General features: G+C 39.9%; 1 protein-coding gene across 1 annotated transcript in view; it reads right to left on the bottom strand.

Annotated features, from left to right (window-relative positions):
- Nucleotides 1–14684: 14684 nt before the first annotated feature.
- Nucleotides 14685–19723, bottom strand: part of CA10 (carbonic anhydrase 10) — a 273558-nt gene continuing 268519 nt past the window's right edge. The window contains 5 exon segments of the mRNA XM_040081363.2: nt 14685–15891; nt 16786–16801; nt 16803–16895; nt 16897–16972; nt 19056–19200. Of these exon segments, the coding sequence (XP_039937297.1) occupies nt 15869–15891; nt 16786–16801; nt 16803–16895; nt 16897–16972; nt 19056–19200 (353 nt within the window). The 3' untranslated portion in view covers nt 14685–15868.

Raw genomic sequence — 19723 nt, forward strand, 5'->3', positions numbered from 1 at the left:
AGCACGGCTGGCGCAGTGCTGGCAGAGCCCACGTGACCAACACAGTGAGAAGCACAATAAAGTTGATTGTGGACACTGGACAAGGTCAACCTTTCAGCACTGCAGAACTCTATAGAATCTGTTTCAATTGATAGGACTTGAAAACAAATGAGCCTATGAACACCAATTCTCTCCTGAGTCAGAGAAAAGGAAAAAATGAAGACACATGAGAACAACACAGAAACATAGAGATAAGGTTGGTGCAAAGGAGGGAGGAGGAGGTGCTCTAGTCGTCAGAGCTGAGATTCTTCTGCAAGCCATGGTGAGGCCTATAATACAACAAACTCTTTCCCTGTCATTCATTATGTGCATGGGGGGAATGAAGTATTCACCTGCAACCTGTGAGAAGAGGATGTATGTGCTGGACGTATGGATGCTGAGAAAACTCTGATCTAATGAGAGGCTTGAACAAAGACCAAGAGACAACCTGCTTTCAGAGACAGAGGAAGAGGACCTTTTCTTTTATACTAGAACAGCTTATCCTTGAAAACCTCATGCCATAAACTAAATGGCCCATGAGGAAAAAAAACCAAACAAAAACCAACTACCTGTGGGAAAATTGTTTTTACCCCTGGGAGGGACTCATGTTAAAGCAGGTTTGGGCAGGATTGCAACTCGTGAAAGTTAAAACCATGTTGAAGAATTTCACAGAACTGTCTCCTGTGGGAAGGACTCCATGACATAGCAACGAGACTCATCTCCCTAAGTGAGCTGAAGAAAGATTTTTAGAAGTGACAAACTGACAATAATTTCAGGTTTTTTTCTTCCTGTGCTGTCAGTGGGAGGGAAGAAGGGTGGGAAAAGTGCTCTAAAGGTTTATTTTAGTTCTCATTATCCCTCTTTTATTCTGTTAATAAATTTTCTTTATGCAAGTTTAAGTTTGTGGCCTCTTTTGCCCCTAATGTGTCTTTTCCTGGTCCTTATCTCCTCCATGAACTTTCTAATTGTTTTTTGCCCCCCTCCTCTTCTCAGCTATAGTAGAGGAAAATGAGGTGAAGACTTTTCATAGTGCACTGGCATTTGGCCAGTGTGAAACCCACTAAAACAGGAACATTCATGTTTCTGAGCTCCAGTTTCCCTCAGGTAAATCACCTCTAAAATTTTGTAGAGATAGAAGATTTTTAAAAAGTAGTATTATAAGGCTGAATCATATCACTTTTAGTGGTCTTCTTGTTAAGCACTGAATTTGTGTTCATTTTTCTATTTGCTGTCAGACTTGTTAGTTCTGCCTTCTCAGTACTTTGTCAGTATTAAGGAATATCCTGAAAGGCCAGTATCCAATGTTGATAGAAACATTTGTTGGCAGTCTCTCTTCAGTTATTCTCATCCACATGATAAAAGAAATTTCCAACTGTTTTTATTTTACACTTGTTTATTTTCCTATTCTCTCTTTTCTTTAAATCCTTAACCTCACATTTTTGTTTTTAAAGTAATGTTTTTCTTTTCTCATTATATTTTTTTGTCTTGCTGTTTGTGGAGTTTATGCAAGTATGTTCTGAGCTGATGAAAGAGATCTTGGGTAGATATATATATTTTTTTCTTTAATATGTATATTTTTTTACAAATCTGATCCTGCTCAGCAAGATTTTCAGTGTCCTTATCTTTGTGTTCACTGTGGGGAGCAGGAACATGCAGAGAAAAATATGCAAGGAGTGAAATGGGCTGGGAATGGAAAATAGTAATTTGAAGGTGCAGCCTGGCCTCAGAACTTGGCATTTAGATGAAATGACAATTTTTTGAGCAGCCCTGTACCAACTGTTGAAGTTCTGCTATAGTTACACATCTACAAAGCATGCTGTGTAATTTTGAAGGTATCTGGAAAATTCACATAATTATCTAAATGCTAAATGTCATTATTTAAATGCTAAATGTCATTATCTAAACATCCCTGGCTGTAGTTTTGATAGCTCAGTTCCCTCTGGTCAGGCAGACCTAACAATCCTCATGGCATGGGGAGGAGATGGGTGTCTGTCTCCCTGTGCTTGGAGGGTCATAAAGGGGGCAGGGATTTGTCACAATTTCCAAGAGCAGCCTCTGGTGGGAACAAACGCCTCTGAGGCCCCCAGACTGTGCAGAAAATCCCAGAAAGCTGATTACTACTTCTCTTGAACGACCATATTTCTTACTTGCAGTGCTGGTCAGCTTCTCATTTTGCAGAATTCACACTATAAATAACAGTGCAAATGTGGAATATTTTAAAGCATGATGTCTTTTGTTGAGCTCTATTCCCTGAATAATCCTGATGACTATTGAGACAAGTCAGCTCTTCCATTTCAATTTTTGCGTATGTTCTTTTTTTTTTCCCCCTGGATTTTTCTTTATTAATATTCTTTTTCCAAAATATTAATCATATTTGATCTTTCTGTTGCTTGTAAGTTATACAAGCTTTATAATTAAGGGGAAAATTATGACTATTTTAATGAGTGAATGTCTTGAATTAATGTTCTTATCATTAAAAAGGTTTAGGTTAATGTATTTATATGTTCATTTATGTAGTCTCAGCACTTATTTTGCCTGCCAGTGTTTCTAAGTAGCAATTAGAAAATACATTCAAAGTGAAGTTGATTTCAGTGACTATGCATAATAAATGGACATATGCTAAACATAATCACATATTTAAATGCATTAAACTGTGAGAATGATTTGGGATATTTCTGCAAAGCTCAGTGAAGAAGTATGGGAACTATCTGCAGTAATTGCTCTAGATTTAATTATACCATTAAAGGCATGAGTGTATTGTAAAAATTATCATCTGATTTAGGAAGAACTTTGCAAAAACGTGGCAAGTAATTGTAAGTTTTCTATAACCAGTAATTCGTGTAGCAGCACAGTTGCTATCCCTATTCTTATAGCAGGAGGAGAAGTTCCAGTAAGATATAAATTGATAAATATTGGAACTTAATTTCTGAAGGCATAGCAGGCTTGAGATAGAATGGATTAGATTTTTAGATCTTCACATAAGCAAAATATCTGAGGGGGGCTTTTGTAAAAATCATGTAGGGGAAGATGATCACAGAATAAAAACTCTATCTGACAAAAATGTTGCCAAATAATCTTGTGTAAAGTTGGTGCTTGCAAAATGTAAAATTTATAAATGAAAAAGGTTAGCTTTTTAAAAAAATTTCTTCAATTAACCAGGTGAAGGGCCTAAATCATTGTCTCAGGAACACTTCTAAGATTTCTGTGTTTTGTTTTTGTTGTTTTTTTGGGGGGGTGGGGGGTGTGGGGGGAGGGATGTGTTTCATGTTTTCAGCTGGAAAGACTGATGTCCAGAGATGACCCGAGGCAGCAGCTTGCAGTGAGGAAATGCTGGTTGTTTGAGAGGCTGTTGTACATCTGGGTTGGGAGGTTATCACAGCAGAGAGAGAGGAATTTCAGTTCGAGGCCATGCAGGATACAGAGAACTCCAATGCTAGGCCTCAGAAACAGAGATACTTGAAACCCCGCCAAAGGCTGCTTGAAGTATTTCAAAATGCCCTTTTCTGTGTTCACAGTGCTTTTTAATGTGCAAACAGTCTCAGGAAGTAGATGTTGCCACTACTTGTTTTTTTAAAAATAAACTTCCATCACCTTTTTTAGGTTAGATACAAAACTGGAAAGCAAAACAAACAGAAAGGCAACTTGACATAATTCTGAATTTCAGCACTGTGCCACTGTGCCATCAAACAAACAATAGGGGCTTTTTTTTCTGTGTCCTCCTTGTTTTAAAACCAATTCAAGGTCATGGTTTGAAGAGAAATTAATTGGATTTGAGACACCATATGCTTGTAGGGTGCTTGTGACTTCCCTAATGAATGTTATAAGGGTACTACTTCCAAAAAGTATTGACATTAGCATTGTAATGACTGTTGACATGAAACTTTTCATCAAGAGAAACATCTTGAAGTCAGGTCTCATCAGATTTTTTTTTTTTTCTCTTCCACCCATCATGATAAGATGCCCACTCCTGAGACACAAAGGGCTTTGCTTACCTTGCCAGGCTCCAATGTGTCACAATCACTCACTAGATTTTACTGCCCTTTCACCAACACCTCCTGATTCACAGTGACAAATCCTACACTATAAAAGCAACTAGATTGCATTTGCTCTGTGTCTCTTGTTAGTCATTCACAGTATTTATGGTGCTGCTTGCACAGAATGTTATCCTGTGGTCTGTTTTATAAATCAACTACAGGTAAATTCTGTTAAAAGAAAATACATTTTTAAGGCAGTTAAGTTTGAAGGAGTTTCCTTTTGTGTTTGTCTCTTTCAGTGTTTTTGTCTGAGAAGCATGAAGGTGATCTCAAATTTCCCTTCTTGCTTGGCAGTGTAACTTTGAAGGATCCTTCAACTAAGGAACCTTAATATCATTTGTGCAGGATCTGTTCTTCTCCTAAGTGCCCCAAACAAGAAACTTTCTCATTAATTAATGAAAAATTATAATAAAACTGCCAATAAACAACAAATGTAGGAAAAATTGATACTATTATTCTCAGATGTTAATATCAAAGAAGTAATAAAACATCAAAAAATTCTGAGTAACCACGCAAACAAACATTGTAAAGAAGCAAGCTGTTACAGTCTAACCATCCAACCTCATTCCTGCTTTGAGATGTTTCCTTTCTCTTCATTTCATGGGGGTAGCAAGATCACAAATCACAGTGCAGCATCAGAGTGTTGTAAATAGTTTGCAATGCTGGTTGCAGTTTCTCTAAACCTGAACCTGGCCTCAAATTTCTTCTGTTTCCATGGTTGCTTGCATTGGCTGGGAATGAGGTTGATCAGTCAAAATGGAATGTTGGAGTCTGTACTTTGGTGGAAACACTTCTGTGTTGGAAACCACAACTATTAAGTGTGTGTGACCCTGTGACAAAGGTAGGGAAGGCCAGGCTGGTTGGTTTGTCCCTAATCCTTGTTTGATTGGGGCAGCAGGCTCTACCAAGCATAATCATCTTGTGCATTTTGCTCTCTGCTGTGGCTGCTATTGAAGTTCCTGTGATGAAAACAAACTCAGAGGCAGGGCAGCACAAAGCTTTCCACGTGTTCTGGCACTCTGTCCCTAAAGTGGCGGTCAGTGTGGTTACTGCTGCTTCCCTTGATGTGCAGGGTGGGAAGCTGGTGAATGCCAGCAGTCGATGAGATGCGTGTCTGGGGTCTGGCACTCACCCTGCTGGGGAGTCTCTCTGGGCTGGCAGCCTCAGAGTCTGAGCCTCCAGTGAGGTATAGCTCAGACAGAAGCACAACTACCCAGAGTGACACTGACACAGGGGGCTAGTGGCTTCCTATAAAATGTTATCAATCCCTGTTGTTGTGTATTATTTGGGTTATATTGTATTTCATTTTTATATTGGGTTTTGTAATGGTTCTTCTGTACTCCCCTGTTCCCCTAGAAAATGTATCATCCCGAGGTTGTCCCTGACCATTTCCCCACCCATTCTCCCACACTGGAATGTAATCCAACTCTGTTCTACTCCCACCTTATCCCTGATTGGGTAGTGGCTTGTCCCTGCCTTTAGCCCCTTCCCTTGGATATATGCCAGAAAAGCACGTGGAAACGTCCTCTTGGTTCAGGGACAGGGACCGGGCTCCTGACCCAGGCGGGGGCAGGACCACAGGAGAAAGACTGAATAAAGCCCTGATTTCCCCCGGATCAAGGGTGGACCTTCCTTTGCCATCGACAGGGACCTGTTCTCTCTAAAGGAAAAGGTTCACAGCTACTCCTGGGATTTTTGGGGCCCCGAGGAAAAAAATCCTTCCAACTGTGGTTTCTCTCTCAAGCTAGCCGAGGCAAAAATGGAGCCGGGGCTCCGAGAGAGAGACTAGCCACATTGGAGAGCTAAGCTGACAGCTTGCCATTTTGCTGTTTGCATGTGCATGGGAAACCAGACAGTGCTGTAACTTGTAACTGCCTTATGAGCCAACTTCATTTGTCTAGCTTAGATTTTTTTTTTTTTTTTTTTTTTTTTTTTAAATAGGACAAATTGCTGCTTACAGGCAGAGAGAATGATGCTCTAAATGACAAAATACATCTCTTTCCCTGCTGGGAATTCTTTTGCTGTGCATAGGAAACTATCCAGGAATAGGAGAATCTGAAAGACACACTAATAATTAAACTAAAGACCTGTCTGAGTCGCCAGAATAAGAACAAGATGAGGAGGAATGTGTTGGTTGGGCTCTGAGCTGAAATCCAGCACCAAGACTGCATCCTCAGTGAAGCCCCACATGGTGCTGAAGCCCATGTGCATTGTGGTAAAAAAAAGACAGCATTGAATGATAGGTCTTTAGCAGAAATAAGCTGTTTATTAGAATATTTGGTGAATTCCACCTGCTTAAGTCTTTTTGTTTATTTGTTGTTTTTTGGTTTATTTCATTGGTTGTATCAGCCTTCCAAAGGTAGAGCTGTGATATTTCAGTTGAGATCATTTAGACTCCCTACAGAAACCTTACCTGGGATTACAACTATGTCCTCTGACATTTCCTATGCTGACAGGAAATTTTTTCCCCTATGAGGAAATTCTCTCTGTAAGACATGCAATGTATAAGGAGTGGAAAGAGTCAGTTTCTGAAAGCTGAAACCTGGAATTATTCCAGAGTTATTCATCCTTTGTATTTGGAATTATGCAGGGATTCATCAAGACTTTTAAAAGCTTAAGTCCTGTTGGTCTGTAATTTGGACTACATGATTTAAGAGCTCAGGAGATGATGCTTGCCTTTGATAGTTCACATGTTTCCAGGAGAGGCCACTGCTTGCAGGAGGGCAGAGTCTCAGTGATTTAGTTTAAGTGTCTCAGCTGCCCATCCATGTGGGAGGAACATGGGTAGCAGTTGGGTGAATTGTGTGTAAATGGAGTTCCATTTTTGTATCTTTTCTGCAGCTCGACGAACACAGATATAAATAAATGTTTAATGAGAGAGGCCTCCAGTATTGCAAAACTTTGGCATGGATGTCTGAAAATTACATTATTACTCCTAGTGATGTCAAATTTAAATTATATCTGAAAGGAGGCGGCAAGCTGAAATCAGCTTGCTGCTATATTGCTACATCATTAAGGGGAAAATTCAGGGCAGAGGGGAAAAGATTGGTGTTTTCTCCCAAATTCTGTTTTTTTACCATTGTGCTTATGACTTTCTCTGTTGTCTTAACAATTCTTCATAAGATTTTTAATGCATATTTGAATATTAATATATTCCCTCTTCTTGTCGACATATTCCCTTCTCTTTACTATGTGGGATTGTCATGGGTTAGTACAGTTAATTTTTTAGTCATAGAGGGCTATGGAATGATTTTCTGGGTCAGGATCTGGGAATTGCTTTAGAAAGGACAGGGCCCTATCAGAGGGTTAGTTGGAATATTGGCATCTGCTTTAACCACTGAAAATTGTTGGCTACGACTTTGGGAAGTGTCGCAGTGTCCCTCACGCCTAGCAGGCGTTGACTACAGGCTAGCTCAGTTCTGCACTGTGGCAACGTGGATCAGTTGGGGTTGTAGGCAGGGCGAGTAACCTCCTTCCAGTGGGTTTTTGGTTCCCCACAATGGTGAGTGGACCTGTTGGCGTCATGACTGCGGCGACGGAAAAAGGGTCGACTCTCTTTGAGCAGGGTAAAAGGTAGTTTATTAAGGTGAGTCCGGCAAGGAGCTCTGCCTCAGATCCTTGCTACCCAGAGAGGGCCCAGATCAAAGTCTTGCGGCCTCTTATAAACGGGTGAGGATCCAGGGGTGGCGACAATGGGTCAGCCAATCAGGGAACACGGGGGTGTAACAGGGGGTGTCAACTTCTGAACAAGGAACGAATCACAAGAGGGGAGGAGGGGATTCCCCGGGCACCAGCCTATCACTCAACGCCTCTCCTGGATCTTTCCAGAATCCAGGGAAGGGTCTCGAAGTGACAGACAGGGCGACCAAGAGGAGAGAGGGGGGATTGACAGGGACAGGTGCAGGGGAGGACGACTGACACAAAACGTCTGGTTATATAACCAACTCATAGGGGGGAAACCATTACAGAACACAGGGGGGTACAGTGGAATAAACCATTACAAAAATAACTTATAAATCTTACAAAAATAACTTAATAACTTGATAAAACAGTTCTTGCACCACCACAGGGAAGTACCATATAAAACCCCTTGATTTCCTTCAGGTCGGCCCTTCCTTTTTTTCCTTTGGCTAGAGAGAGACAGGTAACAGCGAGTTGGGCCTGCTGCTTCTCCCCACTTTGGAGGGGAGCTGACCTGAGGCCTGGCTGGATTCTATCAGCTCCTGGGTGGAGTGGGGGGAAGAAGAGGTTGCTGCTTTACAACAACTACTTTCTCCAAAATCCCCTGGAGCAGGGAGAGATTTCTGCTGGCCCCTGATAAGAGCTATGGGCACCATTTAGGGCTGAGGCCACCCCAATTTACACTGAGGGGTAGGCCAAAAAGCATTTATGATCCTGCCTGGTTTTTTTTTTTTTAATTCCAGACTGCCTGGGTGCTCTGATCTCTGATCTTCTGCATGAGTTCTTCCTCCCTCACCAGCATGGCCTTGAACATCTAATACCACGAGTTACCACAGAAGAGAAGAGACTCTGGGCAGATTTAACCCTTTCCTGGCAACATGAAGCTTCCAGAGCTTGCCCCTTCTCTGAGAGAGAAAAGAAAGCAACAGAGTGAACATAAAGAAGAGACAGCATGAAGTCAGTAGAGTGAGAGTGAAAAGACTATTGGGACAGAGGGTTGAGGAGTTTGTTGTTCCTTTCTTATTGAGCCATAGAAATTAACTCTGTATTTAGATTATTCCTTTAAATCATGGGAAAGATAGGTATTTGGAGAGATGATTGTTTAGATTTGTGTGTGCATTTGAGCAAAGGTATTTGTGATGGATTAAGCAATATTAATCCTTTAAAATGCTTGAACAGAGATGGAGATGAGAAGCCCTCTGTTCCAATGAAGAAGTGAGAAGATATCTCTGTTCCTTGAGATGAAGAATCCTTTGCCTTTAGTTATTCATCTTTAAAAGGTGACACCCCAGTACGCAAAAGTCTAAGACCCATGACCCATAAGCAGCTTGGGAACCTGCTAATGGGAGGGGTCACAAAGGCAGGTTTCCCTGGGCGGCTGTTTTTGTGGCAGTTAAAAAACCCTCAAGAGAACTGTTCTAAGTTGTCAGTGGGATCCATGACTCTAGGAGAGACTCTTCTCCTAAAGAATTGATGAAAGACTATTTTCAAATGGTGAATCTGACTGACAATTGCAAGTTTTGTCTTTCTATGTTGTTTTGTAAGAAAGTGAACAGTTTGTTAGGGGAGGGAAGAGTGTTTTTGAAATTTCATTCTGTTTTGTTTTAGTTTTTTTCTCCAGCTTTCTTTTCCCATTCTTTTAGTGTATGTTAATAAAACTATTTGTTCATTTTTAAGGTTGAGTCTGCTTTATTTTTCTCCTAGTCTCTCTCCTACAGAAAAAGAGTGAGTACTAAGACCAGAATTTTAGTGAATATGAAACCACTACATTAATCAGTGTTTCTGCCCAATTTTTCAAAATTAAAACCATTACAGGGGTTTACAATTGTTTTCTCATCCAGCACATTAAAATTGGCACTTACCCAGGAGTTCTTCAGGACAGCTTTGCAGCAATAAACTTCAGGGAGTCTTATCACTAAAGCTTAGGTGGTGCAGGCAGGACAGCAAGCGAAGGCAAGCATGAGGCATTTCTGGTGGTTTCATTGCAGAATCCTTGAGGAAGGTTCCCAAATCTTTGAGGTGGGCTCACAAAATCCTTGACGAGGCACAGCCAAAATGAGCGATTGGGAAGGACATTCTGACCCTGAATCAGCATCACCTTCCCTTGACCAAGTCAAATATTTTCCTGGTGCATTTGGACATGTGCCATGGATGCAAATACCTGAATGCTTCAGAGGTGGGATATGAGGTGTTTGCTGTCTCCTTGTGCTGAGGAATACCCACCCAAGGGTGAATTTCATAGCCTTGACTTTTATTCTGGGGCAAGTAACAGTATTTTCCCACTGTTACTTTGTTCCCTTGGATTTACTTTTGGCACCAGCTTCTTTCTCCCCTAATGGGCTGGAAGCATCTGCCTAAATTCATAAACTGTGTCAATATTTTTGCTGGTTTTTTCTAATACTTTTTAAGGATTTTTTTTTCCTCTGCTCAGAAAGTGTTATTTTCCTGTCCTTAGAAAATATATTATCCTGTTTTTAATTTTCTGTTCTGGGTATGTGTTTTACACATCTTTAGTTATTAGAATAGAAGCCTGACCGCTGTAGGGAAACAGAAAATATTTGCCTGCATTACATTTCATATTATAAATGGTGCTATATAGGCCCTTTGAATAATTTTTAAAGCGTGTTGTTGAGAACTGTGCTGAGCCATATTCCAGTAAATCAGCATCTCTTACAGTAAAACTCTCTATGCTTTGTCAGCCCACCATATCTTTGGAATAAAAATCTAATTAAAAACATCCAAAACATGAAGCAGTTATAGCTTATCTCCCTGAAAAACTTACAGTGTATTGAGTTCAGGAACCAAATATCTGGATTTTTTTGGGGTGTAGTGTTCAGTACTAAAGCTTTGAGATGTAAAGTAAAATGTGAAAACATCTGCTACAAATCTAGGTACCTGCAGCAATAAAATACATTTGCCATTTACAGTTTTCCTTTTAGTTCCTGACTTTCTGAGAAGGCTCACCTCCTGAAAGCTGCAAAATTTTCAGCTTTGTGTCTCAGTTTGAGACAAGTTAGGAGGAAACGTCCTGAATGGAGCATCTCCTCTAAAGATGGCAGGATTTGGCACTTCCTCCCCCACCAGTGATACCAAAGGAATTTCTTGGAAGAAAGTGAAAAACCCTTTTTTTTTAACATGCAGAGTGCATGCAGGCATGGAAAGAAAGAAAGAAAAAAGAAAAAAACGAAGAAGAAAGAAAAAAGAAAAAAAGAAAAAAGATGAAGAAAAAAGAAAAAAAAAAGAAAAAAAGAATAAAGTTTGATATTAAAACCTTCTCGCTGTGGAGAAAGCTGGTGCATTTTAGAGGTCTGCCCGGCTTCTCCCGAGATCCAGAGCTGGGATGGGGTGACCCAGGGCCTCCCCACCGGCTCCTGGCGATGGTCTGTTCTCAGACCAAAGCTAAGCCGAATAGTTCCAAAAGAAGCCGCAGGAGTCACCGGAGAAGCTCTATGCAGTCCCAGGAAACTTCTTGCCTCAGCTAACAGAAAAGAAGCTAACAAAACAGCAAGGCATATAACTCCCTCTCTCTCTGCTGAGAAAGAACCGAGAAAGAGAGGAGCGGAGGGATATCTGTGTTTGAATACAGACTGCAGAAAGAATTCGGCTTCCCCTGGCTTCACCCGGCTTCCCCTGGCTTCCCCCGGGTCTAGCTTAAAGTTACAGGACCCATTTCTGGGCTTAAAGCAGACAATAGGGGAATACAGTACCATACAGTCACCCCAAGACACTTTGTTTTCAGACTGAGATGGAATTTTGGTAGTGTTAACCCTGACCACTTTAAAAAGTAAAATAAAAAGATGGAACATTCTCCTCCTTTAATGTTAAAGATCATGCGGAACGCCTTAAATGTTGGAAAGGTTGTATTTGCCTTTTGGTCTTGGGGTTCTGGTTCTGGGTTACAATAATATCCTACTTTCCAGCTTGTCTTCACCAGTTAATAGATGTACCAGCTCATTTTGTATAATTACTTTTTTTTTTTTTTTTTTTTTTTTTTTTTTAATGGCTGCTGAAATTTGTTGATTCCAGCAATAGTGGGTATCAAGAAACATGTCAATTCTCATGTGTTCATGCAACATTGTAATTCTCTGGTATGGAACTTTGCTGAATTGCTCAGAGCTTGTTGCATTCTGCTCTGTGTTATTTATTTTCATATTGTATTTTATGTTATTTATTCTCGTTACAATGGTTTGTTCTGCACAACCATGTTCCCCAAGAAATGTTATGTTCTAAGGTTTGTCCCTGCCCCTCTTCCCTGTCAATCCTCCCATATTCCTCCCAGTCCCCTCCTACAGACCTTGCCAGTCATTCGATTGCTCCTCCCAGCTTCTAGAGAGCTCAGGTAAAGGCATCGAGTGATAGGGCAGGAGCAGAGGCGGTTCCTCCCTTTATGTTTTCATTGGTTTCTTTGAATGTCCCTCCAACCCTGTTCCACTCCCACCTTTCCCTCATTGGATATTGGTTTGTCTCCTCCCTTAGTCCCTCCCCTGTATTTAATCCCAGAGCTCACCACCTGGGGTGGGCTCAGCTAGAGAGATTTAAGCTTAAGATCTTAAGGTTAAAATGTCCCCGTGTGGGGCTGAATAAGCACCTTGGCTTTTTCCTTTTAACTGAGTCCGACTCCACCCTCCATCTTTGGTGAGATCTCCCCCGTGATAAGAGGAAAACCCCCCTTTGCCCTTCCTCTGGTTCCCAAAATCCAGAGGAGTGTTCCTCGACTGATTGCAGTGTCAGAGCTAGCTAGGGTGGATGGAGAGCTGCTCTGAGAAGGACACAGCGACAAGAGCTGCTTGTGTTAAGAGGAAGGTACTGGTGGAATTAATGAGGAAGGTAATTCCCCAGAAAATGAAAATAGGGAGAGCAAAGACAGGTTCTGTCAAAAGCATGAAGGATTCTGAAGTTTTATCGTGCTGTTTTTTGTTGTTGTTGTTTTTTTTGGTTGGTTGGTTGGTTTTTTGTTGGTTTCTTTTTTTGTTTTGTTTTGTTTTTTACTATTGCTTGAAACAGAGTGTTTTAGAGTATTGTAAATTTGAATTTTCTCATGTTTTTTATTGTCAGATGAGCTTGATAGTTTGGTACCTGTTTTGATATCATGTTCTTCACTGTGAGTGGACAAGTCTGAGCATTTGCTCTCATTATTAGGTTCTTAAGATCTGTTATCATCTTGACATGACAACCTTGTCCTGCCTGTGGTGCTGACTGTTTATGAAGGTCAGCACTGCAGGCTGCTAGGTGTGCATTACCTGCCAGGTACCTCCCCTCTGTGCTGGGTCTTATCACCAGCAAAAAATCCTGCTCCTGATCAGAATGGCTCAGGCAGGGATGGCAATAAGGCCATATTCAGCCCTTCCTAAGAGTAGTGGGCTCTGTATGCAGCCATATTCTGTTCAGCACTGTGGACAAAGCCCATAGGTTGGAGGAGTTACTCTAGGCAGATGTTGCATGGCTCTGAACATGCAGTCTGTGCCAGCTGCTTGACCCTGGAACTTTATCTTTTTGCTTAAAGGCTTTGTGATAAGGTAGGACTTTCTCTGGCTGCTCAGAGTCTCCTGACAGAGCTCTGTGACTGATCTGAACAACTGGAACTGGATGTCTAAATGTGAGCACAACTGAAATAGGCAAAACACTTAATTTTAAGTTTTATTTGGGTCTATTTCTGCTGAAAACCATGATTAAAACAAAAACCTAAGCAATTCATGGCAAGATATGAAATCTTAACTCACAAAACAGAGTTGGAAATGTTGACAAATATATTTGTGGTGTCCCAGTATGACTTTCCAGTATGATGTCCCAGTCCCTTTCTCAATTTGCAGGGTTGATCCAAAGGACAGGATGATTCCTTCCTAGGACTAGTCCCTTCTATCACATCTCTCCCTCTGCTCAAATCCCTTCTATCAGCTTTCATTAAAATAGAAAATAGGGGTTTTATTCATTACAAACTTTATTATGGAGGCCTGGCTTGTATTCCTTACCTTCTGTCACTGAAAAACTTGAACCACTGCCAGATATTTATCAAAAATATAGATTGATGCATTGTGGATTTTACGTTCTCAGTAACCTTACTCTGCACCCTAAGTGAAGCTTGAAAGACACCAAACAAGTAGGAGAAACAAGTTTATAAGTTATGGATCACTCAAAAATATTGAAGGCATGTGACTTCCTACAGTTTTTATTAGCTAGGTAGACTTTAAGGTGGAAATTTTGCTTTTTTCAGTTACAGAATTTGACAGTATTAATCTACAGTGTAATACTTACTGTGTGACATTTCTGTGGTTGTGTTGTGGATTTTCCTGTCATTTCATGGTGTTGGGAGTAATTTGAAATGCTTCAAATGAAATAACTTGAGGATCAAGTACTTTACATATATGCGAACAGGATCCCGGAAATTAAACACCTTGAGGATCAAGTAATTTACACATGTGTTGAGAGGATCCTAGGCCAGGGTCACCAGTCCAAGACCTGGTGCAGACAGGGCACCCTTGTGCCAGCCCTTCTCACCTGAGTATTCCCTGCACCTTGCACTGAATAGCTGAACTGTTAACAATTTTGGATTCCTCACTGTTTTCCATCTCCATCCTGAGGGTCCCCTGAAGGGCAGTCCTGGCCTCTTCTAACTTTACTAGCTGAAATCTTACACAACCACAGACTCATAACTTTCCTGTGTGCTCCTTGCACCGTTCTCTTCAGGCACAGATAAAATAGCGTTTTGTCACATTAAAGCTCCCGGGCTGTTCCCTCACACATCTTGTAGTGCCTATTTTTTCCTTTGGTGCAAATAATTCCTTGCTGCCAGAGAATTTTCTGGCTTCATCTTGCTTTCTGTGAACTTAAATGTGGTACAATGTGAGCATTAGGGATGGGAGATCATGAGGCCTCGACCTCTCTCCAGACTAAAGAAAAACCAACCTGAAAAATTCCTCAGTATTCAAGGAAGGTCCAAGCATGCACTGTGTGGAACTTGTTAAACACATTTATTGAGGTCTTGACGAGTAACCGAACACAGTGAAATGACCATTATAAATAAGAAAAAAGGGCATTTGATTTCACTTGGTCAGCTCCTGCTTTATCTGTAAAGAAAAAAAATATCCCTTTTATGACCAGTTTTTGAATGTTGGTCCCAATAATGGCTCCAGCAAGGAAAGTGACAATTTTAAACAGATATTTTTTCAACTGCTTTCTGCTTCTGAGCCCAGTTAATGATGGACTAGAAAGTAAAGTTATACCATCTCTAAATGCTTTCCCAGTTGTCATTAACTCACTTGAATTGGCTGCAAACAATAAAATGAAATAAAAAAGAAAGGAAAAAAAAAAAGAAGAAAAAAGAGAAAAACACAAATAATGCATCCACAAGTAGTAGAGGCTTGTTATTTCAGAAAGGAAAAGAGAAATCAAAGCAACTTAACTAAATTAATTTGTTAAACACATTTATTGAGATGTTAATAGTAACCAACACAATGTATGATCTGTCATAAAACAAGAAATAGAAAACAGATATATTCTGATTTTGCCAAATCCTACTACAGCTATGTGACAGAGGGAAATATTTCAATTTCCTTTATATTCTGCAGTGATGTATTTACAATACTTATCTCTCAAAGTCTGTCCCTTTTTAAATCAATTTAACAGAAAGATCATAACCTAGAAATAAGTTTCCTTTTACAGTAGTCATGTTCTGTCAGTATCCATTAATGATAGTGAATTAATGAGAGTTTTCCAAGGATTACTTGGGCACACAGAACACAACTCCACTTTGATGCTGAACTGAGCCACCTTTTTTTTTTTTTTTTTTTTTTTTTTGTTTTCAATTGAAGGAGTGGGGGAGAGAAGAGGAAGAATTTCATATGTACACAGGCTGAAAAGTCTTTCTTTGTCACTCTAAATTAGTTCAGAAAAATTGTAAATTGTTTTACTGTAATACTTTCTCTTTGTTTGTCTTACTTTGTTTTGTTTTGTTTTGTTATGTTTTGAAATGGCCACCAATCACATGAATGAATTTTGAGGAGTTTTCCAGTATGGCAGATCTTTTCCCACAGCACATGGTGCACGTGAGCTCAGAGAGGGAGGTCGGGTGCATTGTAGATGATGTCAATTCCCAGAAGGAGCATTCCACTGAAGATTTGGGTTCTGCTTGTTCTGTCTCATTTGAGGAGCCATTCATTTACTGGAAGAGAAACAAACAAAAACAATTATGCTTTAATAAACTCCAAATATGAAGCTAGTTTAACACTGTGAATCAAATTGATTTAACACTGTATTAGGCACTTAGACAAAATATCTTTAAAAAGCCAGGAGATTCAGTTTCCTTCTCTGTCTAGAGAAGAATTAAGTCTGAATGACTGTCTCTTTGAAGTATTGCAATGCAGTCATCTGCCTTGCTGCTGAAAATGTCCTTTGTTTTCCTTTAATGCTACTCCTTCATAACGATGATACTACTTGCCCCTGAGGGCACTTCAACACCATTATTTCAGACAACACAGTTGGGTGCATGGGCTCAAAATGCATGAGACACATTAAAGCTCAGTTGTGAGCCACAGCTGTGGCAGTGTAAGACTCTAGCTGCAGGTGACTGATGCTGCTGTCATTGTTTATATCCACAGCTTGACTCAACACTTAGAAATTTAGGTGTTTGTTACAGTGGTGCACCTTGAAAGCAAATTAAGTCTCTATCATTTATTAATTTTGTTTGAGACCAGTTGTCATCAAGACTAACTCATCCCCCTTTGTGGATGAGTAAAACCAGAGCAAAATTCACTTTGTAAGGTAGGACGCTAAAATGAGGCTAGAAACCAAGGACCTGCCATATTTACCTTTAAAAAAATGTATGTCTCAGACTGGTTTTTTTGTCATGCTTTTCCTGCACATTTACCTCATCTATTTCAAATATGTGACATTTGACTGACACAGTTATAGTATGTGACATTTGACTGACACAGTTATTTCCCCATATCTGGAGTCTTATGTGTTTTATTTGTGTGCCTTGTTATGCCCTTGAATGTCTCAAAGAAAGGAGCTCAGTGAAAGCATAGAAAGGGTTATTCTGGAGGTGGGAACGTACCTCTATACTGTAGTTTTCTGTGCTCTATTGTTTGGACAATCTTTTCCCTGTAAACTAAAGTTGATATTGGTTCGGATACATCGATTGTTGAGAGGCTGGACTGGTCTGAAAATTGTCACTCATGCTCAAAAATATCTGTGATGGCTGATTCTGGCTTAGCAGTCGTAAAGAATGCATCTATAAAGAAAAACAAGGGGTTTTTGGTACTGGTCTTTTCTGTAAGTAAACAACATGCCAACACTATTAAACAGATCAGTAATGGAAGTAAAACAGAATATCAGTGAAACAGAATTTCAGTAAAACAGAATTTAGCTTGACAGTTTGTAGTCAGAGTTTAACCATTCCTTGTGTGCTCCTCTGTTTCTGAGCCTCATTTTAAGTGAGAGTACCCAGTTTTGTGGGGAACAAATGAAAATAGTATTGAGGTGTCCTTAGGTGAGCCAGAAAGTAATGGGAATCCACAGTGTTGGATGGCAGCAGCTGGTACAGAGCAAATGAACTTGATGAATGACAAGAGCTAATTTCCTGGATTTTATAGCTACCAGTGTAGGTTTCAGTTGAGAAGTCATAGCTTTGGTTGATGTTATTCAAGAACCAGGTAGGGGCAGGCTGGATGGGAAGGAAAACTGACAGTGATGCTGTTGAAGTCGTGAAATTAATGATGTCAAAAAGTGAGAGCCTCTCTTTACTGACAGGTCTGTCATGACACAGTCTGTACTGTGACTGTCAGTGTTCCTACAGTAGACTCCAGCCTTCTTCTGAGAAGGTTTCACAGCTTAGAGGGAAAAAACTAAATTCATCCTACGCATCCAGCACTGGGTTGGCAGAAATGGCTGTTATGGTGATTATGCAACTCTTAATTGGATTCAAGTCAACCAAAATCAGAGAGGGGGGAAAAAAGTTTCAAGTTACAACCAGATATCCTCAGTATTTTTAGTTAAAGATATAAAAACCAAAATTTCTTCCATGTCAGTGTACAATTTAAGAGGTTTGTTTATGGCATTTAATGGGGAGAATAGAGGAACTGGGTATTATGTACTGGAAGACTGTAACAGCTTCTAGGGAAAACTTGTGCTGGGCATTGCTTTTTCAGTCTGAGTACGCAACATAATTAGTAAATATTCCTCAAAATCCATTTGCAGCATTAATAATGGAGGATATAACTAAATATTAATGGAGGATGTGATTAACCATTAAAATATGAAAAGGAACAAGTATCATGGGGTTATAACCCATAGGTAGCAGCAGAGACTAGAAATATTCTAATCCTTATTTTGCACATTAATGTCAGACCAAAAAATGTTGTTTGTAGGAAAATATTCAGGTCCTGTGTTTGAAAAGTTCACAATATTGAGCATTTCTATCTGTGGTCAACTGTGCCATTCTCCCAAATCACTCATTTATAAAAGAAACAAAGTGCTTTCTCTGCCTCCAGACTAAACTAGACAGAAGGAAGATCACAAAAATAAAAACAGCTCAGGCTTTTGAAAGTCATCTTATTTACGATGTTAATATGATTTTAATCCCAAAGTCATAGTTTAGGGTTGTTTTCTTCTTCCTCATTTCATTTCTCAGGCCATATTTCTTCTGCTGCCTGCCTGGGGCAGGGCAAATGGTGGTTCAAGTATTCCTTGGCGGATTTTTTCCACCGGTGTGTTTCCTCAACATCTTCCTTTGGATGTGAAGTGTTTTCTCTTGCATAATTTCTCCTACATCTCTCTTCTCTCTAATAGGGACTTCAATGTATCAGTCTTATTTTTCCAAAGGTATTTGTTGTGTATATCCTGTAATTTTATTCTATACCAGGAAGCATTAGCTAATTTGTTCCTAGAAGGCTCTAGTTACTTATTCTCTGCCACATTAATGTGTAATTGACATGTGTTTATTCAGACCTAGTAATGGCCTCTGTTATCCTTAATAACCTCAGTTATGTTTGTACAATACTACTATACTTGTTTTAGAGTCTCCAAGTAACTGTTCACAGATTCATAGAATGATGTAGTTGTGAAGAGACTGCTGGAAACCATTTGGTTCAAACCCTCACAGAAAACAGGGTCGCCCTCAAAGTTTGTGTGTGTAGATACTGACAGAGCTCTAAACACTTAATATTTTTATTTTGACAAAACCCCTCTTCAATGCTTTTGCAAACTGTATAAATTGCATGCACAAATCCCTACAGCACAAGGGCTGAATCTAATGTAAAGCTATAAATATTATGTTTAAAATAATATTTTGTACTTATCCTAGATTGAGTGATTTACCTGCATCTTGTTATGTAAACCGGTTTGTTCATTATTATCCAGCTTGCTGTTTCATAGCAGGGTGGAATTGTCATTGACCCATCATATGTAATGAAACTAGATGTCTCTGGATAAAGTTCCTCAATATTAAGACCCTGTAGTAAGTATGCATCATCTGGAGAAAAAAGGAGGAAAACAACTCAGGTAAAACAGCAGCATCAAAATACAAACCAAGCAAAACAAAACAAAACAAACCCCTCAAACCAAATCAAACAAACAATACCACCCTTTTCATGTCTTCTAATTCCAGAGCATGATGACATGATGTTCAGTTTTACCAAAGAATGAAGTTTAACAGATGCACATTTTTGGATACTCCAGCAATTTAGACAAGAACAAGTAACGACAACATCCTCGACCCTGCTGGGGGGAGATTCCCAGTCACACACTGAGAGTGAGCACAGGCACTCATAGGGCAACTCTGAATTACATTAAGGGACTGGAGTCAAAAGCTTCTTAAAGTTGTAGATATTGATTGAGATGCAGAAGTCTTTGGAGAATGCTGACTTTCTATCTTTGGAGTGATTAAAATTTTTTGCTCAACAAAGCCTCAGGAAGATGGAGAGTTAAAACTTAATTGCCCTTCTGGCACAAGAGGAAGTTGCAGTTGATGCATGATTATAGAGCTGCTCCATGAA

The sequence above is a fragment of the Hirundo rustica genome, chromosome 18, assembly GCF_015227805.2.
Source record: "Hirundo rustica isolate bHirRus1 chromosome 18, bHirRus1.pri.v3, whole genome shotgun sequence".
Lineage (NCBI taxonomy): Eukaryota > Metazoa > Chordata > Aves > Passeriformes > Hirundinidae > Hirundo > Hirundo rustica.